Raw genomic sequence first — 27,818 nt, 5'->3', positions numbered from 1 at the left:
TTATATATATATATATATTATTAAAATTCCTTATTGTGGCACACTTGGCCACAGACTGCCTTTCCTTTCTGCCTCCATCTCCACTCACAAGTCCCCGTAGTGACTCACGGTGTCTCCACTGTGTGTAATATTTATGACCTCCCTGCCTGCCCAGTCCTCACCATATCCCCAGCTATAAGACAAATGCCTCTTTATCTTTCAAGGGACAAACATGACCATTTCTGTGCAGTGTTCCATGTTGCACCAGGAATTAAGGTACTGATACTATGTATGTTATGTTTGTTTTCCAATACCTATACATTATAATTTATTTTACTACCTTTTCTGTAAGTGTATGCACTCCTCAAGGGTAGAGAGACCTTGACTCGTTCACTTCTATTGCTAATACTTGGGACATTGTGGAAGTTCAATGCCAAGTGAACTGAATTACACTAAATTTCTTTTGGAGTAGAGAAAAAAACAGAGTTGGAGTAGACTGCTTTATTTTCTGAAGAAAAAACCAAAAGGGTCTCAAACCTTTGATCACAATATGAAAGAAGTTGAAAAGTCTAGAAAAATACTGCAAAAATACTTGTTAATTCTTCACTGGAAAACACAATAAATTTAATATACACTCTAGAGCTTCGGAGTAAATGACTCCACCATTGCCTTCTATCACTAGTTTAAACAGTAAATATGAACTCATATTAATGAAGAACAGCAGCTCCACACTAATTATAATTCATGGTTTCTCAGAAGCAGAAGTTTGAGGAGAACAGAGCAGCCTTCTAAATCTGGAAAAAGGAAGTGAGAGAAGCACGAAGAGGCTGTGACAGGAGGGAGGGGGAGAGGGATGTTAGGCCGTCCTGGAGCACAGGGGGAAGTTGAGGGGAGGAGAAACATGTAAGACACCATTTCTCTGGCCATTCTGAGATTCTGCTGTGCTGGAGGCATCTGCAATAATAAACACATTCATCTCTTTTCCAGGCCAAATTTGGATTCAGCCCAGTGTTGATGCTTGTTTTCACTCTCAAACATTTTTTGGCTGACTTATTTTTAGGATTAGTATTTGACTTTACAGCAGAAGAAAAGATGAAAACAGGCTCCCCATTTTCTTCTTCTTTTTTTTTTTTTGCCAAAAATGTAATCGTTTGAGACCTTTTATTAGGAAATACAATGTATGCAGATCATGAAGTCTAAAACAATAAAATTCTTTTCCTATTTTACAGATTTTTAAGAAACTCTCTTGTCACTTGTCAATGGAGGGGAAATGGAATACTGGAATATCTATATTTTTTGTATTATTATAAGATTTTTCTTTTAGTAGCAATCATAATAATCATAAATGTGAGTTTGTTTGGATTCCACCAGTTAGCATTACCTACAAGCTATCTTATCTATAGAAGGACAAGTAGGATCCACAGTAATAATTAAGAGTCAAAGCCACTTAGTTACTCAAGTAACTCCTAAATCATCAGAGAAATATAAAAGTGAATCTGGTGTAATTTTTTGAGTACTTAGTATGTTTTCCTCTAGAAATATGTGGAAATTAGAGATTAATAAATAATGTGACAATTATTAACTGCAACATACAGTTAATCAGCATTTTCTGACTTTGCCACCCTCATGGGATGTATGTTGGAGAAATGAATGGGCAAGAGTGACGCCAATTCAACACCTCTAAGCAAAAAGACAAAAAAAGCTCCCAGAAGTATAATGCCTAAATTGGGACTCACCTTGAGCGATTCTGATATATTTAAAGAATATGAGCTCCGCACTCAGACAAAGCTGAGTCTGAGCCCTGGCTTTACTCCTTACTAGCTGAGTGGTACAGATGCTCTCTAAACCACATTTCCTTCACCTTAGATAGGAATAATATTCATTAGGTTGGTTAGGTACGGCCAACTCAAATGTCACATCTTGGACAAAGCAACAATTCAATAAATATTAACTACCATTATTCCTATCACCTTCCTCTGAACTTCTGTTCTTTACCATGTTCTATTAGATACACAGGCTTATTCAAGAAAATAACAAGCTTTGACATGAAAGACGCAGATAACAGATTCCAGTTTACTCATTTTGGGGGGGCAGGGGTTGGTGGCAGAATTACTGGTAGAACCTGGTGGCAGGAAGGTCACCACACAGGACATGGCTCAGGAAATTCGGTGGTTCTCTATGCCTTAATGTTTACTTTCTGCTTCTCTGATTAGGTAAGCCAGGCTTACATAAATGTGTGACCTTTTTCACAAAGGACAGACATATTTTCCAATCACACCACTCTGAATGCACTTGTGTTGGGCTTTTATATTTGAAATAGAAATAACAACTAAGTCTCAGGGTTTTTTTTCTTTTACATTCAGGTATGTTAGTGGATGTTCACTCAGAATGTGTAAGCAAAAGTTAAAATTTAGCAATAGAAAAATTAAAGAACTGTGAAATCATGTCAATAAAAATGTAAAATGTGTTTCTTCAAACTGAGAAATCATGCTTAATATTTCACATTTTTTCAAATGTATTTGTTAAAATGTAATTAGTTTAGTTACATATTATATTTTGAATTAGATACCATTTGAAACAATACAGAAGGTGCCCTAAGGCACTCTGGGCATGGAAAATTCTTTATTTGTAATTGGTAGTCCTACAGAAATTTTCTACCAACACGAGTGAACATGAAATATATTATGCTCTGTAAAAGAAGCCATACATAAAGAAACATATATTATGTAATTTCATATATGTGAAATGTCCAGAAAAGTCAAATTTATAGAGACAGAAAGTATGTTAGCAGTTGCCCAAGAACAGGGAGTAGTCCTAACAATCAAAACTGGCCATTAGGGCACCATCTTCAAGAAAGCCTTCCTTTTGAGAAGTATGAACTACACTCAATTTACTAAAAGTAGAGAAAAGAAAGAAGGGACAGCAGGGGAAGAAACCATAACAAATTCCCAACGATCTAAAATGACCATATTAAGTGGAACATCTTTTATAATAAGTAAAGCTCTAAAAGGTGTGTACGACATCTCATCTGGGCCAATGAGATAGTCTGCTCTTATGAGAATGGTAAGTATACGTATTCTACTTTTCATTTAAAAATATGCAGTCATTAACTATAATTAGGTACATATGTATCTATCTATATTTAAGTATATGGAAGGATCTTCAAGATGTACTACTAGGTGAAAAAAGGTAGGAAAACAGTTTTGAACGGTTTCATTACTGTGGTTTTAAAAAAGAGATTTTTNTGGGGAATGTAGAAATCAAAGAACTTATATGTACAACTCATGGATGTGAACTAAAGGGCAGGGGGGATGAGAGTGGGAGGGGGGGTTGCAGGGTGGAGGGGGATAAAAGGGGGGAAATGGGACAACTGTAATAGCATAATCAATAAAACATATTTAAAGTAAAAAAAAAATAAAAGGTGTGTACGACATCTCATCTGGGCCAATGAGATAGTCTGCTCTTATGAGAATGGTAAGTATATGTATTCTACTTTTCATTTAAACATATGCAGTCATTAACTATAATTAGGTACGTATGTATCTATCTATATTTAAGTATATGGAAGGATCTTCAAGATGTACTACTAGGTGAAAAAAGGTAGGAAAACAGTTTTGAACGGTTTCATTACTGTGGTTTTAAAAAAGAGAATTTTATTTGTACATTTTGGCAATAATGCCCAATTGCCCTCCTCCTTGCCCAAAAGAAATCAACTGTCAGAGGCAATGGGACAGAGGTGAGAAAGGAAGCTTCTATTTTGTACTTTGTATCTTTCTGCATTATCTGAATTCTAACCATGTATATGTATTAATTCATTTAAGAAAATGTCCCTTTGATTGTTGGAATTATTTACTGAATAAGGTCCTACTGGCTACATTGATTTACAGTGCTACCTAGGATATTGTCTGGCATAGTAACTTTGTATGTTGAGATGCTCAATAAACGTGTAACATTAAAATAAGACTAATCAATGTTATTAAAATATTTTTAAAGTTTTAAAGTTTAAAATAGATTAGCAGCTGAGTCCAATCTCTGAAGCTATACTGAGCAAGACCCAGGAGTTCACACTGACTGCACAGTATGAGAATGGCTCATTTGCAATCTGTGGTTACAATAACGCAATTTGCATGTACAGATTTTCCTGAATTAAGAAATGCACTATGCCTCAGAAATAATTTCCCATAAGACAAATTTATAAAGTAAGAATCAGTATGACCCACACTCTGCTGTCAGTTATCAACACACTGCTCTTTCCTCCAAACCTACCCTTCTCTGCTCTGCTTTGTGGTACAGGAGCTAGACCTGCAAACAGTCCTCCACTGCCAACTGGCACACTATTGAGCTTTGCCAGTAAAGGGCTGTGAAGGAACACTTTAGTCTGAGTGGTTTCTTTTCCTGGTCTGGTGAGCTTTTTCCTGCTGGTTCCTATGGCATGCACCTGCTAGGGTGCATAAAACTAAAAAAACCCCACACAGTGTGATGGCTTTGTAATGTCTAAATAAAGCTAAGCCAAAACGGTATTTCTCAGAATTCTCTTCCCTCCATGGTTCTAGGTTAGTGCTGTCCACAAGGGAAATTTGTCCAAGATCTGGAAGGCAAAAATGAAGGAGCAGCCATTACACTCTGCAGGTCAGTCCAGAATGCCGGGTGCTGCTGCAGTCATACACTTTTTGTCACTGATCTGCTGGTACCTCTTGATACGGAGAAGGAACTGAGCTCATAATTTGTCCAGTTCCTCCTGCTGGATCTCTCCCTTCAGCTTCTCCTAGCCCAGGGCCAGGTGCATTAGTAGCTCCATGGCCAACAGTGTTACTTCTCAGACAACAGTGCAGGTTGTCTGCACTGTCGAGATTGGACTTGTAAGAGAGACACAGATTCCAGTTTGCCTTTGTTTCTTTTCGGTGTCACATCCAGCTTGTCTTCCTGACTGCTGCCGTGATGACCTCTGGGGACTTCAGGGGCAGACCCTAATTCAGACTTCCATAAACTTTTCCCACAGCTTCCATAACAGTTGGTCCCCACAATAAATTCCTTACTTCATATCACTTGTGGTGTTTCTGCTATCAGGGTCCAAGCGTTATTAATGTACACTGTAACATGGTTAAAGGATTCAGCTTAAAAAGAATCATAAGTGACTTGGGTCACTTGATCAATTGAGCTGCTACTGTCAATTTTCCCCCCATGTTTCTTCTTATTTCTATACAATATCTAAGTTTTAAAATATGTTTGATATTGAAGTGGGAAATTTTCTTTAATAAGTGCCCATGTGAGCACTCTTAGATGTTGTGAAGCTAGCTGGATATGGGATGAAGTGTTCTAGCTACTCTGAGATATCAAGACAAATTCCCCGGGTAGCTTAGGATCCAGAAGAGTCTGGCCTATTTTTCTAACAGTGTTCTCCATGCTAGCTGAAGAATGAGACAGAGAACTAAAAGTTCTGAGAAGACTAGTATATATGCATTAAAGGAAATCTTTAAGCTGGGAGGGGAGATGAAAAGATGATGTCAATACAGAGAGGGGTCGCAGCATGAAAAAGTGGTGGCTGGTGGACCTGGGCGCACAGGTGGCGGTTTGCAGATCCTAGGCTCAGGGTGGTAACAGGCACACCCAGTGAGGCGTGCAAGGTGGCTGGCTGACTGTGGTCACACATTCACACACAGATAAACCAGGCGAAAATGAGGAGCAAGACAGACTGTGCAACCCAGGGCCCCAGCTCAAGGAAATAAAGCCTAAAAACACTGATTGAAAACACTTGTGAGGGTTGAAGTGCCAGGAGAGACTCCCAGCCTCACAGGAGAATTTGTTGAAGAGACCCACAGGGTCCTAGAATGTACACAAGACCACACACCCAGGAACCAGCACCAGAAGAGCCAAATCTGCTGGTGGGAAGCGGGAGAAGGGACTGAAATCTGAGAGAGAGCAAAGTAAGTACCAATGTGCCTTCTCTGACCCCGCCCCCATGTACAGTGTCACAACCCAGTGACTGGGTTGCTCTGCCCTGGTGAACACCTAAGGCTCCACCCCTCACTATGTAACAGGTGTGACTTGACCGCCCCCCCCCCCAAAAGGCCCAAATGGAAGAACAGATCAAAGCCCCAGAGCCAATACTTTTAAGCAACCAAGAAATAGCCAACCTATCAGATGCACAGTTCAAAGCACTGGTGATCAGGATGCTCACAGAATTGGTTGATTTTGGTTGCAAATTAGATGAAAAAACGAAGGCTACATTAAGTGAAACGAAGAAAAATGCACAAGGAACCAACAGTGATAGGAAGAAATATATGGGACTCAAATCAATGGAGTGGATCAGAAGGAAGAAAGAAACATCCAGCCAGAAAAGAATGAAGAAACAAGAATTCAAAAAAATGAGGAGAGGCTTAGGAACCTCCAGGACATCTTTAAACATTCCAACATCCGAATTACAGGGATACCAGAAGGGGAAAAGGAAAAGCAACAAGTGGAAAACTTATTTGAACAAATTAATAAAGGAGAACTTCCCTAGTCTGGCAAAGGAAACAGACTTCCAGGAAGTCCAAGAAGTTCAAAGAGTCCCAAAGAAGCTGGACCCAAGGAGGAACACACCAAGGCACATCATAATTACATTAGCCAAGATGAAAATGAAGGAGAGAATTCTAGAAGCAGCAAGAGATAAGGAGACAGACACCTACAAAGGAGTTCCCATCAGACTGTCAGCAGATTTTTCCAAAGAGACCTTCCAGGCAAGAAGGGACTGGAAAGAAGTATTCCAAGTCATGAAAGGCAAGGACCTACATCCAAGATTGCTTTATCCAACAAAGCTTTCATTTAGAATGGAAGATAAAGCACTTCTCAGATAAGGTCAAGTTCAAGGGGTTCATCATCACCAAGCCCTTATTATATGAAATGTTAAAGGGACTTATCTAAGAAAAAGAAGATAAAAAATATGAACAGTAAAAAGACAGGAAACTCACAGTTATTAACAACCACACCTAAATCCAAAGCAAACTAAGCAAACAACTAGAAGAGGAACAGAACCACAGAAATGGAGATCACATGGAGGGTTAGCAACAAGGGAGTGGGAGGAGGAGAGAGGGGGAGAAGATACAGAGAATAAGTAGCATAAACGATAGGTAGAAAATGGGGGGGGGGCAAGAATAGTATGGGAAATATAGAATCTAAAGAACTTATGACACATGGACATGAACTAAAGGGGAAGAATGTGGGTGGGAGGGGTGTGCAGGGTGGAGGGGAATGAAGGGGGAATGGGACAACTGTAATGGCATTATCAATAAAATATATTTTAAAAATAAAGCAGGGATAAAATGGGTGGTTTTATTTTAAGAGATGATTTAGTATTATAGATGAAATTTTCTTCACAAAGTATATAATAAGTGCTATAATAAATATAACTACAGATATGTCTTAGATACACTAAAGGACAAGATTCATGTACTGAATGCATTTATATAAATCATAATAGGCTTATATATAGGTCAATTAAACTTACCCTATAGAAAGCACTGGTCAAAGGGAGTAATGCTGCAGCAATGTTGTATTCTTCTAAACTTGAACAATCCTTATACAAAACAAAGAGAAATAAATATTAGGATATTTACCAAAAATCACAAATATGTGGAAACAAAAATGCGGAATATATTGTTGACTGTCCTAAGGGGTTTTTACTTTTATTACAAATTGTTACTAAGAAGCACTAAGATAAGTTCAAGATTACATATATAAATATATATATATATCCAGTCTGGCTAGAAAGAGTCCAGCCATTGTTAATATAATGAGAACAGTTTGTGGAACATCGATGTATCCTGGCAGCCCAGGAGAGTGGACTGGAATGAGTGTGGGTGAACAATGATGACCTCATGAGTACTAGTCTGTGGGAGTGAGTAGTAGATACTGTTGAGTGAGCATGTGTACTGTGTGGCTGTTGCATTCAAAATGATAGAGCAAGTAGAGCAAAGAATCTGCATCAAATTTTGCATTATGTTTGAACATTCCTCCACAGAAACTATTTGGATCATTCAGAGGCTGTAGCTATGGGCAAATGGTGATTGGCAGCTTCATCACAATGACAACATGCCTACTCACGCATCGAGTCTGGTGCAGTTTCCTTTCTGAAACACCAAATCACCCAGGTGACTCAGCCCCACCTACAGCCCAGATTTGGTGCCCTGAAACTCCTGGCTTTTCCCAATACTAAAATCACCTTTGAGAGGGAAAATATTTCAGACCATCAATGAGATTAAGGACAATATGACTGGGCAGTTGATGGCTATTGGGAAAACTCTATGAAGTCCCAAGATACTGATTTTGAAGGGGACTGAGGCACCCTTGTCTTATGTACAATATTTCTTGTATATTATATCTTCTTCACCAATGTCTCTATTTTTCATATTACATGGCTGGTTACCTTCTGGATAGACCTCATATATATGTCCTAAAGCTAAATGCTCATGATGAACAGCTACTTTTACCCATCTCCTTCACAAAAACTGTGATACAGTGTGTAATTTATACAAAAAAAATCTGGAGGAAGTTTTTAGCACATTTAACTACTGCATTTCACTGAATCTAAGACACACTCCCCTCTCCACCTCCGACATTTCAACTTCTCTGAGACTGGAATGCATCTTATAATTACTTGTAAATATTTTTTCTCCCTTGATGTTATATACAAAGGGTATTTTATTATTGATCAGGCAAGAAATATCACTGATGCTAAATCCCATTGAAGATTTGTTGTTGGAATAGTCAGAAAATCTTAGTGTTAATGTAAAGTAGTGTAGTTGCTAAGGAAAAGAGTATGGCAATTTCTCAAAATTGAAAAATTGAATTACCACATGATCCAGTAATTCTATTCTGGGTATGTACCCAAAACAACAGTCACTTGAACAGATGTTTGTACATTTCACATTCACAGCAGCATCACGCAGAATATCCAAAATGCAAAAGCAACCCAACAGATGAACTGACAAAACATGCGTGTACACACGTACATGTTCACGCACACACACACACACACACACGGGAGTGTCATTCAGCTTGAAAAAGGCAGGGAATTCTGACATGTGCTACAATGTGGATGGGCCTTGAGGACATTATGACCAGTGAAATAAGCCACACGGTAAGATCCAGACTAGAAAGCTTCTGCACAGCAAAGAAAACCATCAACAAAATGAGAAGGCAACCTACTAAATGGGAGAAAATATTTGCAAGTAAGAGATTGTCCACTTGTCCAGTAAGAGATTAATATCCAAAATATTTAAGGAACTCATACATCTCAGTAAACCCCACTCCCCCAATAACCCAAATAAAAAATGGGCAAGAAACTGAACATTTCTTTTTGATCCTTACCCAAAGATTATATATATATATATATATATATAATTTTAGAGTGGGAGAGAGAAAGAGAGAGAGAAACATTGATCAGTTGCTTCCTGTATGCTCCCCAACCAGGGACTGAACCCGCAATCTAGGTATGTGTCCCAACCGGGGATCGAACCCACAATCTCTTGATGTACAGGACAACACCCCGAGTCACCCCACCAGGACTGAATAGACATTTTTCCAAGGAAGACATACAAATGGCCAACAGGGACCTTGAAAGGTAGTCAACATCATTAGTCATCAGGGAAATGCAAAAGACCACAATATCACCTCACATCTGTTAGGACTGCTTAAATTACAAGTGCTAATAAGGCAGTGGAGAAAGGGGAAGCCTTACACGCTGTTGGCAATCATGTAAACTGGGATGGGCACTATGGAAAACAGTATGGAGCTTCCTCAAAAAACTAAAAAACAAAACCACTTCATAATCCAGTAACCCCACTTCTGGGTATAGATCCAAAAATAAAATTATCTTACAGAGATTATTTGCACTCTCCTGTTCTTGAGGCATTATTTGCAAAAGACAAGGTATGAAAACAAAGTGGTGACCCATGAAGGAATCATAAAGAAAATGTGGCTCACTGGTATATACACAGTGAAATATTATTCAACCTTAAAACGGAAGGAAGTCCTGCCATTTGCACACCATGGATGAACCTGGCGAGCATTACAGAAGTGAAACAAGCCAGACAGAGAAAGACAAATATCTCATCAAAATAAAAAAGTTGAACTCAGAAACAGTAAAATTGTGGTCACCAGGGGCTGGGGCATGGGGAAACTGGGGAGATGTTGGTAAAAAAAACAAACTTTGAATGTTTAGATGAATAAGAAGAGGATCTAACATATAACATGGCGATTATAGTTGATAACACTTTTGAAATTTGCTATATAGTGGATAACACTATTGAAATTTGCTAAGAAAACAGAAATTAAGTATTCCTACCAAAAAGGGGTCTATATGTGAATACATGAGGTGATGGATATGTTCATTAACTCAAGTTTTTGAAATTCTTTCACAATGTATACTATATCTAATCATCATGTCAGATACTTTAAGTGTGTAATATTACAATTTTATTTGTCAAGTATACCTCTTTGAATAAAACTGGAAATTAACACACAGTCAGGCCGGGTAGAAAAACATCATTATCTTTTTTCTACATGGCATCACTGTATGTTCTCTATCATCTCCATGGATTTTATAAAATTATCCCAGAACACAGCAAAAGTGTGAATCATCTTTTTCTTCCTGACTTATTCCTCACCCCTTTGCTTAGGACATTGCTATGCACAAGAATGTCATCCCCTGTGTCCCGGCACATCTGAGTTTCTTTAACAGAAATGCCTTGCATGTTTCTGAAGAATGTCATGAGGCCCAAGGCAATAAAGTTCAACAGACTCGAGCTGTAATCTTCTCCTAAGGAAATGGCTGGGATGCCAAGATGCCTTTTGACTTTGATTTCACAGCAGGGCTTCATTTGTAATAATTCTGTCCAAACTTTAAATGACAACAGCTGTGATACGAAGCCCAACACACTCATTTATAAAGATTTCCCACAAATTAAAAAAAATTAAACAATGGGGAATTTCAATCCATGACCAATTAGCAGGAAACAGGCAATCCTAAAACATTTAAGAGCTATTTATTATCTTACAAAATGTTTACACATTTTAGTGCATGTTTCAAACCTGAGCGCCAGTCAAATGCTGATTGCAAAATATAAATATAAAATTCTTTGCAAATCACGTTAGAGTCATTCTAAGTTAATTAGGTTGAAAAATGGAAAAATTTTAAAACAATGAGTCCCCAACGCCTGCCACAGCAATAGCACTCCGGAGCAGTGCAGTTATCTACTGGGGGATCAATCCGTAAATACACATCCTGAAGTCCCTGGTGCTTCTGCCACATAACAGCGGTGTAGTTACAGACATACCAAGCAATTTATAAACTTGCAAGGACTTGAATACTACACACGTCTTATTCTGAACTTTGCTATGTAGCTTTCCTTTAATTTTCCTGCTACAATTAAGAGTGAGCCCTGCAATTTTAATTTCCCATTACCTTCAATTACTTCGTACTTTCGATCTGTATACCTTTGAACTGTCATGGCCAGCTTTTCTGTTTCATAAAGCTTTGGAATCTCTCAAAAGTGATATATTTAAACATTAAAGAAAAAAAGACTGAAAGGCACAACTATCTTTTGCACAATCTCACATACAAATGTCACAGATTTTTTTTAGTTTAGTAGATATAGCTCAGAAAAAATATTTGAATTGTTCAAATATCGAGAACATTTGCATCTTCTACATAGAAACAAAACTTAAAACTACCAAAGCCAAAAATACCTCTTTTTATCACGGTACTCTGCTGCTCCAAAATGTCAGCTTTGACCTGACAGTTACAGGATAGCACCCAAACTCTTCTTCTCAGCTTGTTAATCCTCCATGGTGTAGACCCAACTCCATACCCAACGAACCCTCTGATCCCTCTTGCTACAAGCTTTATCTATAATTTTCATTCCACATCATAGTTATTCCTACCATATCTAATAACCCTAGGAACACTGTCTATGTCTTGCTTTGTCATTTACATTCCCCTCCTTGCCACCTCCAATACATTATCCCTTATATTTCTCTACCCTTCCAAGTATAGTGCTCAAAACACAAAGTAAACAAAAGGACTCTTACTCTAGTTGCAGCCTTACGTCGTGTTTTAATGCTAAATAAACTTATATGTCCATAGAAAATGTATCAGAATTTTGAATACTATGGTTATTTAACATGTACCACAATTCCCATTGGGATAAAAGGTGAATACCAGGTTTGACAAATTAAGCTTAACTATTAAGCTTCAAGTTTTTGAGAGACTGGCCCCAGGCTACTTCAATTCCTTTTTTTAAATAACAAATCCACTTTTATTTATTTACTTTTCAATAAGTTTAATTCCCTGAGTTGAACAGCATTATATGAATTCTACGTCTAATGACCTTAGCAGGAGGTTGCTTTGGAATTTAGCACGAACCATGCCTCCGTCTCCATGAGCATGAGTTTACCTTTCCCTAGATTACTCTGGTTTTGTTCGGTTTGCCACGAGGAGTCACCGTGTTGTTCTTTGCTTTGTACACAGAGATGTACACATAACTTTGTACACATCTCTGTACACATAACCACAATTAGATAGAATTCAGTTTCATCTCCAGCATAAACACCTTCAACTTTAATAAGAGCTGTGTGTTGCCTCTGGTTTCGGGGACCCCACTTACAACCATCAAAAACAGCCCTGGGCAGAGCTTTCCACATATTTGTTACCAAAGTCCTATCCCCTACAGGCCACCACAGGCCCCAAGGTGAAGGAAAGAGCTGCTTCAGTGTTATATTCCTGGAGACCAGCTCCGCATTTGGCACACAGTAACAACTGCTAACGTTTCCTGAGTGCTTACTGAGTGTCCGACATGTTTCAACTATGGATTTACATAAATTATTTCATTTAATTTTTACAACATCTCTAGGAGGTAGATACTATAATTATTTTCGTTTTGTTGATGAAGCAACTGAGTCATTCACAGATTAAATAATTGCCTAGGGTTATACCCAGTGTCACAAATGTAGGAACCAGGACTCAGAACCAGGTAGTCTTACTCCAGCATCTGTGCTTTAAACCTCTATGTTTTTTTGACTCTTAAATGCAATGGGGTATGGAACTAAATCTAAAATGGCAACTGTGGAAACATATAATTTAGGCAAAAGAAGTCTTCTAGTAATTATAATTTCCTCGAGAATATTATGTTTATTAGTTGAAACTAGTATGTTTCAAGAATATTCTGGAATGCCATTGTAAATAATTAAATATGAGAATTGGCAGGAAACATTTAAATTAGGACTATAAATGCTCAGTAGCATTATTTAAAAAATAAAAAAGTCTTTTGAAAGTCAAAATCAGGTTCAAATCTTTTTGAAAATCAAAATACAATAAATTAAATACATGAAAGCAAGACTCACTTAACCACATCTAACCACCCTTAAAGATAAAAAAAGGCATGGATTATCAACCCTGTGGCTAAATACATTTTTCTCCAAGCACTGATAAGACACTCAGTAAGTGTAAAGTGTTGCGTAAAGTCAGGGGAGTAACATGAAAGCAGTCCTGGGAACCCTAAGAAAACAATGTGCAAATCCTGAACACCTTTCTTTTTTGAAAAATTTAAATTGGTATTTTTAAAAACTTTATTGAATTTATCGGGGTTACATTAGTTAATAAAATGATATAAGTTTGGATTCTTATTGGAGAAGAGGGATCAGGAATACTTTTTTTGCCCCGTGAATGAACAGGCAGAATTGGGAAGGGGGAAAATTTTATTCTAAATTGGGTGACTAAGGTTTGGACAGGAGGAGAGGGTTGAGGGTATAGGAGGGAAAGGCAGGAGCAAGGCCAAGCTCAAGATACAGAGAGAAGCTACCAGGTTCAAGTAGTTTGTAAGACCTAATATGGACACTCTGGGTGCCAGCGTGAGCGAAACACATTATTCATTTAGCACACACAGGTCTTGTGTGTATCTGCATAAAACCTAGTCTGCCTTTCACAATCTGGAAGAAATGAGGAAATTCCTAGAAACATACAATCTTTAAGACTGAATCATGAAGAAATGGAATATCTGAACAGACCAATCACTAGTAAACAGAGTGAATCAGTAATCAAAAAATCTCCCAACAAACAAAAGTCTGAGGCCAGATGGCTTCACATTTGAAGAATTAATAGCAATCATTCAAACTCTTCAAAAAAAGAGAAGAGGAGGGAACACTTCCAAACTCATTTTATAAGGCCAGCATTATGCTGATACCAAAACTGAATAAAGGCACAAGAAAAGAAAATTACACGCCAATATCCCTGATGAACATGAATGCAGAAATCTTCAATAAAATATTAGCAAACAAAAATTCAACAAAACAGTAAAAGGATCATGCACCACAATGAGCTAGGATTTATTCCATGGATGCAAGGAAGATCCAACATTGGCAAATTAATCAATGTGATATATACCACTTTAACAAAATAAAGGACAAAAATCATCTTAATAGATGCAGAAAAGCATGTGACAAAATTCAACATCCATTCATGATATTAAAAACCCCCAATAAAGTGAATATAGAGGGAATGCACCTCAATATAAAAAGGTCATGTACAAGAAGCCCACAGCTAAAAATAATACTCAATGGTGAAAAGCTAAAAGCTTTTTCTCTAAAATCAGGAACAAGACAAGGATGTTACTCTTGCCACTTTTATTCAACATAGTATGGAAAGTCCTAACCCAGGGTGAAAAGGAGGGGAGGGGAGGGCAGGGGAGGGGAAGGGAGTGAGAGAGTGAGAGTGAGTGAGCTCCATTCACAGAGGAAGAAGTAAAGCTGTTACTATTTGCAGATGATATAATCTTACATATAGAAAACCCTTAACACTCCAGCAAAAAACTGTTAGAACTAACCAACAAAATCAGTAAAGATGCAGGACACAAAATTAACATAAAAAGTCTGCTATATTCCTATACACTAATAACACACTATCATAAAGAGAAATTAAGGCTTCTGCTCAAGATGGCAGCATAGATGAACACAGGACTCGCATCCTCCCGCAACCACAGCAAAATTACTACTGAACTACAGAACAACCTCCATTCAGAACCACCTGAAATCTTGCTGTATGGAAGTCCTATAACTAAAGGTATAAAGAAGCCACATCGAGTCTAGTAGGAGGGGCAGAGACTAGCAACAGGTTGGTCCAATACCCATGAGTGTTGATTAAAAATTGGGAAAAATATCTTGACTGCAGAGGCCCCCCTGAGAGTGAGGGGTTGCAGCCCGACATCAGGCCCCTCCGGCCAGGGTTCCAACGCCAGGAAGATAAGTCCCCATAACTTCTGGCTGTGAAAACCAGTGGGGATGGTGGCTGAGTGAGAAGCAGGGCTTCCGAAGTCCTAGGTGTTCTTCTTAAAGGGCCTGGTCTTGCACACAGACTTACTCAAACTTATTGCTCTGAGCTTCAGTGCTACAATAGCAGCTTGAAAGTTGCCAAGGACGTATGGGGAAAACCTGAATTGTCCAGTGAGGGGTAGGGGAGCTGCTTTCTCCCAGACAGAAGTGCTTCCATCATGGAATAGGTTTAGTCAATATGCAAGACTATGAAGGCTCCTCAAGAAATTAAAAATACAAGCACAATATGATCTAGTAATTTCACTTCTGGATATTCACAGGAAATTATCAAAAACACTAACTGGAAATGATATATGCACCCCATGTTTACTGCAGCATTATTACTGTAGCCAAAACATGAAGGCAACCTAAGCATCCTTCAATGGATGGATAAAGAAAATTATACATGTATATACTATTATTCAGCCAAAAAAAGAAGGAAATTTTGCCATTTGCAACAACTTGGATGGATCTTGAAGACATTAGGCCAAGTGAAAAGTCAGAAAAGAAATTACTGGTTCACTTACATGTGGAATCTAAAAAACCCAACAAAACCCCAAAACAGAACTCAGGAATAGCAGAGAACAGACTGGTGGGGGGTGTGGCAGTGAGTGAAATGGGCTAAGGGGGTCAAAAGGTATGAACTTTCAGGCATAAAATAAAGTTATAAGATGTAAAGTACAGCATGGTGATTATAATAATAATAATGTATATTTAAAAGTGGCTGAGAGAAGGTCTTCAACCTTCTTATCACAAGCAAAATTTGTAATTGTATGGAGATGGATGATAATAACTAGATTTATTGGGAACATTTTGCAGTATATACAAGAATCAAATCATTATGTTGTACACTTAAAACTAATAAAATGTTGTATGTCAATTACATCTCAAAAATAAACAACAAAGAAGGCCTATTTTTCAGAGTACACACTAAAAGAAACTTATGATCAGTCTGCGCATGATTAGACTCTGTTCTACTTGAAAACCTGAGAGGTTTTTACTTCTTTCCCATGTGAAAGGAGCCATCACTCTAAGCACCCTTTATGATTCTAGCTTTTATCCCCAGGATTTTAGTGCGTGTAGAACGACAGTACCACAAAGTACTGGTTTTAAGATCAGCTGCAGAAGGAGGCCAATTTTCTGAAACAAAAGTGATCAGCTGGTAAAGAGTTCTTTTGGTTGTGGTGCCCAGTACCTTTCCCACAGGATGTCAGGGAAGTATGAAGTGGAAAGAGGCATGTCTTTCTAATGCTTGGTGTCTGTCCTGGGCTCCACAACTGCGTCTACCCTTTCATTGTGCACAACGCCATGCTTCCTTCTGTCTCTTCTCCAGTTTGCCTCTCTTAGTCTATTTGTTTATTATAGTAGTTCACAAAATGGGGTCCCTGGACCAGCAGCATGAGTTTGACCTGAAGACTTGTTAAATATGCAAATGCTCGGCCTCCACTCCAGACCTACTAAATCAGAGATCTGAGTGTGGGGACTGGCAATCTGTGTTTTTACTGGCTCTCCAGTTATTGTAATACATGCTAAACTTTGATAATTACTGGCCTATAGTGTACCACTATTGTTTTTTTCTGACATGATTTTGAACAATTTTGGAAAAATAGGGCAATATCTGTCTTGATTTCAGATCCAGGTGAATGTAGGGAATACTTAGTGTTATGCAAATTACTCTACATTTGCTTAAAGTAACTAGCACCAGATTCTTTAGACCAAAATCTAAGAGTTTCAAAACAATAAGTTTATCTTATTTAGTTTATATTTATATATATTCATACTTTCAACTAATACATATGGGCCCACAAAATGAAAACTTGTATATGGTCCCTATCATTAGAGTTAGCTTTGTCTTCAAAGGACTTACAAGCTGATGGAACAGAGAGGCAGGTCCAACAAGAGCTAATGCAAATAAGTGTGTTTAATGTTCCACACCAGAAGCAGAAAGAGGTGTTATGGGCACATAGATGAGGAAGTAATTCCATCATAGCAATCAGAAAAAGCTTTATGAAAAAGAAAAGAAGAAGCTTTATGAATGAGGGGCATCTGAGCTGGATGGGAAGATGAATAGGCTATTAGGATTCATTTCTCTTCTTTCACATCTTCCTCTAATATTACCTTCTTACACCATCAGTTAATGGCTGTTATCTGAAGAAACATTATTAGAGTTACAGAACAAGCATTATTTAATGGTTTTAGGACTACATGAAGTACACTTCACAGCTCAGTCTGGACGTCATTAAGACCACCTATAGTACGTCACTCTGGTGCTAGATCTTGAGCAAACTGCTTCACCACTCTGGACCTGAGCTTCTTCATCTAGAACATAGTTAGAACTCATCGTTCTCAAATGACCTTCATTTTTACCTTTTATTTGTCTAAAGCTTTTAAAATTCCATTTATGATTTCAACTGGTTCAATTATTAAAATATTCATCAAGAAAAGGAATGCCTTCTTTTGTGGCTATCTAGGCAAATATCCTCCTCAAATACTTTGGCTGCAAAGTGGATTCCAGAAGTTAGTTGTATGAAGTTTACAGAATACAATGTTAGGCTCGAAACATACTCATGACAGACCACATTAGGAAAGACCACATTTTAAGGACATATTAGTAATATGTCCTTAAAATTACATTACTTCATCTCTAACGAGAAGCGTCTCAAGAGGCCATAGCAATTGTTCAAACCCTTGGCTGATCAACTTTCTGCTGTATTGATGGAAAAGTCATTACTTAAATCGCAAAACCTGTTCTAAAACATACCCTTATTAAAACAACAACAACAAAACACATAAGGTCAGACTGCATTCCACAATGGAGAGAGAGCCTAAGAGATTTAAATTAAGTGGAAGAAGTTTCGCTACAGTGAGAGAGGCTTTGGGGGTATATTAGACTCTCTGAAAATATGTCTAGAATATTTCAGACCAAATATAATTCTCAGTGCACAGGAACATAATGAAAACTATTTACTATGGTTGTGAAATTTTGAACTTGTCAAAAGTTGAGTAATCTTAAAGAATGAAAAACTATATAAGAAGGGACATATTTGACTCTAAAAATGGGTTGCAAATCTTCACCACTGTCTACCCTGGCTCCTCCTGGCATGTGGAGTCAAATGAGGAGAGGCTTAGGTGAACTGCAGAAAGAGGAATTTTGCAGAGACCTCTTGGACATACAACCTTACATGCCAGTGTCTGTACTGAGCTGATTTTCCTCACCCTCTTTAAAAGTGCACATCTAGCCCTGGACGAGTGGCTCCATTGGTTGGAGCATCACCCATACACCAAAAAGGTTGTGTTGGATCTCTCAAGTGGGGAACGTACTGGAGGCAGCTGACTGGTATTTCTCTCTCACACTGACGTTCCTCTCTCTTGCTCTCCCCATTTCCTCTCTCTAAAATCAATAAACATATCCTTGGGTGAAAATAAAAAAATAAAAATAAAAGTACATCTCTAATTTGTGGCTCCAAGCACCTGCTTAAAGGTCAGACAAATACTGCAGTGAGATCCAAGCTAAGTGGGTTTCAGTAAAGTGTGAAGTGTGAGGCAGACAAGAAGTTATAGACTGGAAGGTTTAGTAGCTTGGGTTGAGTTTTGTGCCAGTACCATCATTAAAAAGTGAACTCTGGTAGGGCTTTGTTGCTCTCAAGTGGGTTTTTAAAAATTATTTATTTTTATTATTTATTCATTTATTTACTTTTTAAGATTTTATTTAATTATCTTTAGAGGGGAAGGAAAGGAGAGAGGGAGAGAAATATCAATGTATGGTTGCCTCTCATGTGTCCTCTACTGGAAACTGACCTGCAACCCAGACATATGCCCTGACCGGGAATCAAACTGTGATCCTTTGGTTCACAGGCCCACGCTCAATCAGCCAGGGCTACACCAGCCAGGGCTATTTTTATTTTTACCAATCTTCTATGTCCAGGATTAAAGGAAAATGTGTAGGTCTGTATAGGTCTTTTGTTCTGTGTAGGTCTTTTGTTTGTGTAAGTCTGTGTAGGTCTTTTGTTCTGAGGTGTATCTCTTCTGGGCAGCATGTACAAATCATGTTCTTTTATTCATTCAGCTATCCTATTTTTCTCAGACCACAGGGACTTGAAATTAGAAACCAACCTCAAGGAAAAAAATTAAAAAATATTCAAACTCATGGAGACTGAATAGCATGCTATTAAATAATGAATGGGCTAATAATGAGATTAAGGAGTAAACAAAAAAGTTCCTGGAAATAAATGAAAATGAATACACAATAGTCCAAAGTCTATGGGATGCAGTGAAAGCAGTCTTGAGAGGAAAGTTCACAGTGATACAGGCCTAACTAAAAAAGATAGAACCATTGCAAATAAACAACCTAACCCTATATCTACAAGAACTGGAAGAACAACAACAAAGTCCAGAGTGAACAGAAGGAAGGAAATAATCAAGAGCAGAGCATAATTAAATGACATGGAGACCAAATGAATAATTCTAAGGATCAACAAGTCCAGGAGCTGATTCTTAGAAAGGATAAACAAAATCTACAAGTCTGTAAGTGGATTCATCAAGAAAAAGAGAGGACCCAAATAAACACAATCAGAAATGAAAGAGGAGACATTATAATGGATACCACAGAAATACAAAGGATTGTAAGAAATTACTACGAACAACTATATGCCAAGAAATTTGAAAACCTGGGTGAAATGGAGAAATTACTAGAAAAATATAATCTTCCAAAACTAAATCAGAAAGAAGCAGAAAGCCTGAACAGACCAACAACAGCTGACAAAATCAAAGCAGTAATCAAAAACCTCCTGTCACACAAAAGCCCTGGACTGGGATGGTTTCACAGGAGAATTTTACAAAACATTTAAGGAAGAGCTAACCACTATCCTTCTTAGACTATTCCAAAAAATCCAAGAGGGAAGACTGAAAAACTCTTTATGAGCCCAGCATCATCCTAATCCCAAAACCAGACAAAGACACAACAAAGAAAGAAAACTACAGGCCAATATGGTTGATGAACACAGATGCTAAAATCCTCAACAAAATATTGGCAAATCGCATCCAACAATACATCAAAAAGATCATACACTATGATCAAGTGGGATTCATCCCAGGGATGCACGGATGGTTCAATATTTGCAAATCAGTAAATGTAATATATCACATAAACAAAAGCAAAGACAAAAATCACATGATATATCAATAGATGCGGAAAAAGCATTTGATAAGGTATTGCACCTATTTATGGTAAAAAACACTCAGCAAAGTAGAAGGAGTAGAGGGTGCATACCTCAACATAATAGAGGCCATTTATTAGAAACCTACAGCCAATATCATACTGAAGGGGCAAAAAATAAAAGCTTTTTCACTAAGATCAGAAACAAGACAAAGATATCCACTTTCACCACCTCTATTCAGCATAGTATTGGAAGTCCTAGCCACAGCAATCAGACAAGAAGAAATAAAAGGCATCTAAATTGGAAAGGAGGAAGCAAAACTGTCATTGTTTGCAGATGACATGGTACTCCACATAGAAAACCCTATAGGCTCCACCAAAAAACTACTCGACCTAGTAAGTGAATTTGGCAAAGCAGTGGGACACAAAGTCAATATCTAGAAATTGAAAGCATTTTGGTATATAAACAATGAAATATCGGAAACAGAAATCAGGGGAAAAAATCCCATTTGCTATAGCAACAAGAAAAATAAAGTACCTAGGAATAAACCTAACCAAGGAGGTAAAAGACCTATACTCAAAAAACTACACAACTACTGAAGAAAGAAATTAAGGAAGATACAAATAAATGGAAATATATATTGTGTTCATGGATTGGAAGAATTAACATAATTGAAATGTCCATACTACCCAAAGCAATTTATAGATTCAATGCAATCTCTTAAAACAGCCTGGTAGTGGCATAAGAACAGATACATAGATCAATGGAACAGAATAGAGAGCCCAGAAATGAACCCCAGTCTCTATGGTCAATTAATATTTGACAAAGGGGGCAGAAGCATAAAATGGAGAAAAAAATAGCCTCTTCAACAAATGGTGCTGGGACATCTGTACAGCTAAATGAAACTTGACCACCAACTTACACCACAGACAAAAATAAACTCAAAATGGATAAAAGACTTAAATGTAAGTCATGATACCATAAAAGTCCTAGTGGAAAACATAGGCAGAAAAATCTCTGATATTTTACACAGCAATATTTTCACTGATATGTCCCCTAGAGCAAGGGACATAAAGGAAAGAATAAACAAATGGGACCTTATCAAATTAAAAAGTTTCTGCATGGCTAAAGCAAACATCAGCAATATGAAAGGGGAACCAACTGTATGGGAAAATATATTTGCCAATGATATCGCAGACAAGGGTTTGATCACTAAAATATATAAAGAACTCACATGACTTTAAGAAGACAATCCAATTAAAAAATGGGCAAAGGACCCAAACAGACACTTCTCCAAGGAGGACATACAGAGGGCTCAGAGACGTATGAAAAGATGCTCAGCATCACTAGCAATCAGAGAGATGCAAATTAAAACCACAATGAGATACCACTTTACACCAGTCAGAATGGCCATTACACACAAATCAATGAACAATACATGCTGGTGGGGCTGTGGAGAAAAGGGAACTCTACTATACTGTTGGTGGCAGCCACTGTGGAAAACAGCATGGAATTTCCTCAGAAAGCTAAAAATGGAACTGTCTTTTGACCTGGCAATTCCACTGCTGGGATTATACCCTAAGAATCCTGAAACACCAATTCAAAAGAACCTATGTACCCCAATGTTCATAGCAGCACAATTTACAATAGCCAAATGCTGGAAGCAACCTAGGTGCCCATCAGTAAATGAGTGGATCACAAACTGTGGTACATTTACACAATGGAATACTATGCAGCAGAATGAAAGAAAGAACTCCTACCCTTCACAACAGCATAGATGGAAATGGAGAGCATTATGCTAAGTGAAATAAGCCAGGTGGTGAAAGACAAATACCATATGTTCTCACCTATAAGTGGAACCTAATCAACAAAACAAACAAGCAAGCAAAATACAACCAGAGACATTGAAATAAAGAACAAACTGACAGTAACCAGAAGGGAGGTGGGAGGGAGATAATGGGGGAAATAAATAATGGGGAGATAATGAGGGAAAGAAGGGAAAGGGTCAACACAGAACATGTATAAAGGACCCATAGACAAAGCCAAAGGGGGGAAGGATGGCGGGTGGGAGGTGGGGTGGCTGAGGCAGGGGAAAGTGGTTGTGGGAAAATGGAGACAACTGTATTCAAATAACAATAAAAAAACCACACACATATATATACATACATATACATATGTATGTATATATCCTTTAACCCAGTACATTTGAAATACAATCATTTCAACTTGTAATCAATATAAAAAGCATTAATGAGATATTTACACTTTTTTGTAAGTCTTCAAAATGCATGTAAGTATGTATTGCACACTTACAGCTCATTTCTATTCAGACTAGTTACAGTTCATGCACATGGTATACAGTTCCACACGTCGCCTTAGTAATGCTGCATTAGACTGCAATACCCTTGCTATCTCAGTCTTGTAGACCCGACATTATGGGAACTATGATTTTTCCTCTTTTTTTCCAATAACTTCTCTTTCTTTGGCTTTTAATTACTATTTTTTGAAATATTACTTAGAAAATTTATGGTAGGGAATATCAAGCCAGAGCACTAAACTTCTCATAGTACAACTAAAAAGTGTCAATCTCTGCACATTAAGGAACAAAGAGGTCTAGATTTAGGTAATAAAGTGCTTTGTATAAAATAAGTCATGAAAAAAGGGGAAAGAGGTCAGTCTGAATTTCAAAGGATATTAACCAGGCAGATTCAAAGGCTAAGATGTGGATCTTTTTTCCTTTTGACCTTGCTATTAAACTGAGTTGTCTCTGTTGCAAAATCCCTATAATCTGACTTAAGTTGTATTTATAAATAAGTAATTCACCGTCTGTGTTTCTTTCCTTTTTTCACACCGAGGCCAGTTCATTTCTGTGCTGAGTAAGTAGAAAAACACTGGGGAAAAACTGACTTTCTTGCAGCTGTTAGACACTTGTAAACTTCTGACATTGGTGAACTTTCAAATTAGATCTGAGAATCAGGAAAGTTTTGCTTTTATCTTTCTTTCTTTTAAACATACAACCACTGCAAAGATGTAGGAAAAAGAATGGACAGCTTGACTTAAAATTTCACAATACTGTATCTATAACTACTAGAGATTCATATACTAGAATACATACTTTTCCAGTGTACAAGGTATATTTACCAATATAGGTCATATACTAGACCAAAAATGTATTTCAATATTTAAAGGATTCAAATCATAGAAAGTGGGTGTTTTGACCACAATAGAATTAAATTAGAATGTATTAACAGAGGAATCTCAGAAAGATCCACAAAGATTTTAACTACATTAACCCAATTTTCAATAACCCAAGGGTTCAAGAAAAAATGAAGAGAGTGACACAGTTATTTTGAAATGAATGGAAACGAAGATATATCTTATCAAAATTTGTTGGCTACTGCTAAGGTAGTACTTAGTGGAAGTTTTATAGTATTAAATGTCTATATTAGCAAAGAAGAAAGGTCTTGAACCAATCACCTCAGCCTCTACCTTAAAAAAATGGATAAAGAGCCCTGGCCGGGTGGCTTAGTTGGTTGGAGCATTGTGCCATGCACCAACGGTTGTGGGTTCGACCCCTGTTAGGGTGTGCACAAGGAGGCAGCCAACTGACGATTCGCTCACATTGATGTTTCCTTCTTTCTCTTCTCTCCCTCCCTGCCTCCCAATCAGTGAACATACTCTCAAGTGAGGAATTAAAAATTATTTTTAATGGAAAAATAGTCAATTATATATGAAGTAACTAACAAGAAGGAAATACTAGATAAATATTGGATCAGAATTCAATAATAGAGTACAAAAGCAGTTGAGAAATCTATGAAACCAATAACTGGCTTGTTGAGAAATTTGATAGACAAATCGCTAACCAGACTAACCAGGAAAAAGAAAAAAAAGAGTAGACAACAAACGATTGCTATGAAAAATGATATCACTACAGATTCTACAGCTATAAGGGTAATAAGGAAATATAATTAGGATATTTTTGTTTATAAATTGAACAACTTTGATGAAACAGACACACAAGCTTCCAACACCATCCCCCTTTTTTTAAAAAAAAGTAGGTAACCTGAATTAAACTACATCTATGAGATAACTGATCTTATAATTACAAACCTCCTCACAAAGAAAAATCCAGGGCTGCATAGCGTAATTAGTGAATTGTACCAAATATTTAAGAAAGAAATAATTCTGATTCTAGGCAAACTCTACCAGAAAATTGAATAGGAAGATACACTTGCCAACTCATTTTATGAGGCTAGCAAACCTGCTGCCAAACCAGGCAAAAACATTTAAAAAAACTATGGATTAATTTCCTTATCAACATAGAAAAAATCTAAACACAATTTTAACAAATAAAATTCAATAGTATATTTTAAAAGTTAATGCATAATGACCAAATAGAATGGAGAGTTGGTTTCACATTAGAAAAATCTACATAATTCATTATGTTAAAAAACCAAAAAGAAAAAAATTTCCATTTTAATGGGCACAGAAAAAAATTTTTGACATAATCAAATATCCACTCTTGCATCCAATTTACAGTATTTTTAGGACTATAAGACACACTGGACGCACCTAGGTTTTAGAGGAGGAAAATAGAAAAAAATTTTTGAAGCAAAAAAATGTGGTAAAACACACAATAACCTGTGACCCTACTCCACTGCTGCTGCCCCCCACAGCGAGCCAGGCATGCTACATTTGGACCAAAAGACGCACCCCCCATTTCCCTCCCAAATTTGGGAGGAAAGTGTGTCTCACAGTTCGAAAAATTTGGTATGTGTTAATTTAAGGAGAATTGATATTTTATTACATTGAGTTTTCCCATCCGATAACTGGTCCATTTTTCTATGTTTTTATTTTTATTTTTTAAAATATATTTTATTGATTATACCATTACAGTTGTTCTATTCCCCCTTCATTCCCCTCCACCCTGCACACCCCCTCCCCCACCATTCTCCCCCTTTAGTTTATGACCACATGTCTCAAGTTCTTTAGATTCTATATTTCCCCTACTATTCTTGCCCTCCCCTCTATCTATTTTCTACCTACTGTCTATGCTATTTTCTGTACCTTCTCCTCCCTTCCCCTCCTCCCATGCCCCTGTTGCTAACCCTCCCTGTGTTCTTCATTTCTATGGTTCTGCTCCTGATCTAGATGTCCTTTTTTATTTTTATATTTGACTTGAGAGAGAAGGGAAGGAATGGAGAAAGAGAGGGAGAGAAATATCCATGTAAGAGAAAAATGCTGATTGGCTGCCTTCCATATGGTCCCCAAGTGAGAACCGTACCTGCCACTCAAGCATGTGCCGACCAGGAATTGAACCAGCAACCTTTCAATTTGTGGAATGACACCCAACCAACTAAGCCATACCAGCCAGGGCTTGTTTTACATTTTTTAATAAGCATAAACTCCCAGCATCCTAGCTATCAAAGGACCCTTCCTCAAAAAGATATTATCTATGAAAAACCTAAGTTCTGGTAAAGACATGTATGTAAATGTTGCAAACATTGGCAAAGAAGGGGTAGGACTATCTTTTGGAGGTACTGGTACTATTATATGCAGAGAAACTGAAGATAATTTAATAGAAAACAGAAGTTTCTAAGAGTATTTGGTAAAGTGGGTAGATATAAAATATACAAAATCAACAACTCTCAATCATTTTAGCAAAAAGTAACTAGAAATGGAAGTGGAAAAAGTATTCCATTTACAATAGCAAAACTTTTAAGAAGACAAACGTAAAAAGCTTACTGACCTTAGCTTGAGGCAGGTCAGTTTCAGCATTAGATTGCACTGCATTGCTGTATGGTGCTCAGGGGCTGCAGTGATTTACAAGCACGCACTCTGCTTAAAGCGAGCAAAGTGGACAGGAAACGCAGGTGGTTCACAAGCAGTACTGATGGGAGCACAAAGCCCACCAGTGAGCAACTGTAGTTATTTTAGAATAATAGTATTAATTTTCTTCACTGTACATGTATTGTTGTTTTTCAAATGGTTGTTTAGTTGTAAGGACAGAAAATACACAGTGAGCTGGCCCTACCTACTTACGGAGTGAGGCTGTTCACTATTTATGTTGGCCCAGGAAGCATCAGGAAAAAATATCTGAGAACTAAGGGCACTAAACTCAGACACTTTAGGAACTTCTCAAACCTTTAGCTTAAAAATGAAGTTAAAAATGACAAAATAAAATTAAAAACTAGGCCAAAGTAAGTAGGATAAGGCAGAAATTAAACATAAAATGAAGATTTAAAGGCAAAGGGTTTGTAAAGTAATAAAACAAGCAAAACTGATTTAAAAAATCTTCTAAAAGAAGAAATCATCAATAGAAAAATTCCTAGGAAAAAATTACCAAGTTCATGAAAAATTAAAAATTTGAATAATCTATAAATAGAAATTTGAAATACACTGCAAAGGAAACACTAGGTTAAGATGACTTTACTAGTGAGTTCTTTCACAGATTCCATTACTTTATCTAACATTCACTCTTTCAGAGAAGAAGAACACTTCTTCATTTTCTCACCCTAAGTCTACAAAACCTTGCTCTAACTCTAGTCAAGAACAATATGACAAGTTATAGGCTAATCTCAATCATGCGAAAAATTCTTAACATATCAAGTTCAATAACCCATAGAAACAATTGATAACTGTAGAAAAAGCTTTCATGAAATTCAACACCTTTTAATAATAAAAATTCTTAACAAATTAGAAATGAAAGATGGCTTTTTAAAAATATGTTTTATGGGGGGGTGGAAGTGAAAGAGGGTATAATGAGGATAAATGATAATGGAAAAAATACAATAAAACTAAACTATTAAAAAACTTTGATTACAGTTTGCATTCAATGCGTTTTTTGTATTAGCTTCAGGTGTGTAACAGCAGACAGACATTCACATAGGTTACACAGTACATATTCCATCTGATAATTCAAGTGCCCACCTGGCACCATAGGTAGTTATTCCAGTATTGTTAACTACATCCTCTTTGCTTTACCTCACAGCCCATGCCTATTTTGTAACTACCAATTAGTAGGAAGAGGAGTTTTTAACCTGATATAGGACAGCTATCAAAATATTTTAGCAAATATAGCCCTGGCTGGTGTAGCTCAGTGGATTGAGCACGGGCCTGCGAACCAGATGATCGCGGTTTGATTCCCAGTCAGGGCACATGCCTGGGTTGCAGGCCAGTTCTCGGCAGGGGCCAGTTCCCAGCAAGGGATGCACGAGAAGCAACCATACATTGATGTTTCTCTTCCTCTCTCCTTCCCTTCCCCTCTAAAGATAAATAAATAAATATTTAAAAAATATTTTAGCAAATATAAAACTTAAGAATTAAACTTTAAAAGAAGGG

At 37.3% G+C, this 27,818-nt stretch overlaps 1 protein-coding gene across 2 annotated transcripts in view; it reads right to left on the bottom strand.

The window, feature by feature from the left end:
• Positions 1–27,818, bottom strand: part of SBF2 (SET binding factor 2) — a 424,767-nt gene that overhangs the window by 101,432 nt on the left and 295,517 nt on the right. For both annotated transcript variants that reach the window (XM_037050085.1, XM_037050086.1), the window contains exon 17: positions 7,466–7,534. In XM_037050085.1, coding sequence (XP_036905980.1) covers positions 7,466–7,534 — 69 coding nt within the window. The remainder of the gene's footprint in view (positions 1–7,465; positions 7,535–27,818) is intronic.

Source organism: Sturnira hondurensis, unplaced genomic scaffold (assembly GCF_014824575.4).
Source record: "Sturnira hondurensis isolate 20B ecotype Veracruz unplaced genomic scaffold, ASM1482457v3 Scaffold0006505, whole genome shotgun sequence".
Taxonomy (NCBI): domain Eukaryota; kingdom Metazoa; phylum Chordata; class Mammalia; order Chiroptera; family Phyllostomidae; genus Sturnira; species Sturnira hondurensis.
This window is presented reverse-complemented; position numbering and strand designations above follow the sequence as displayed.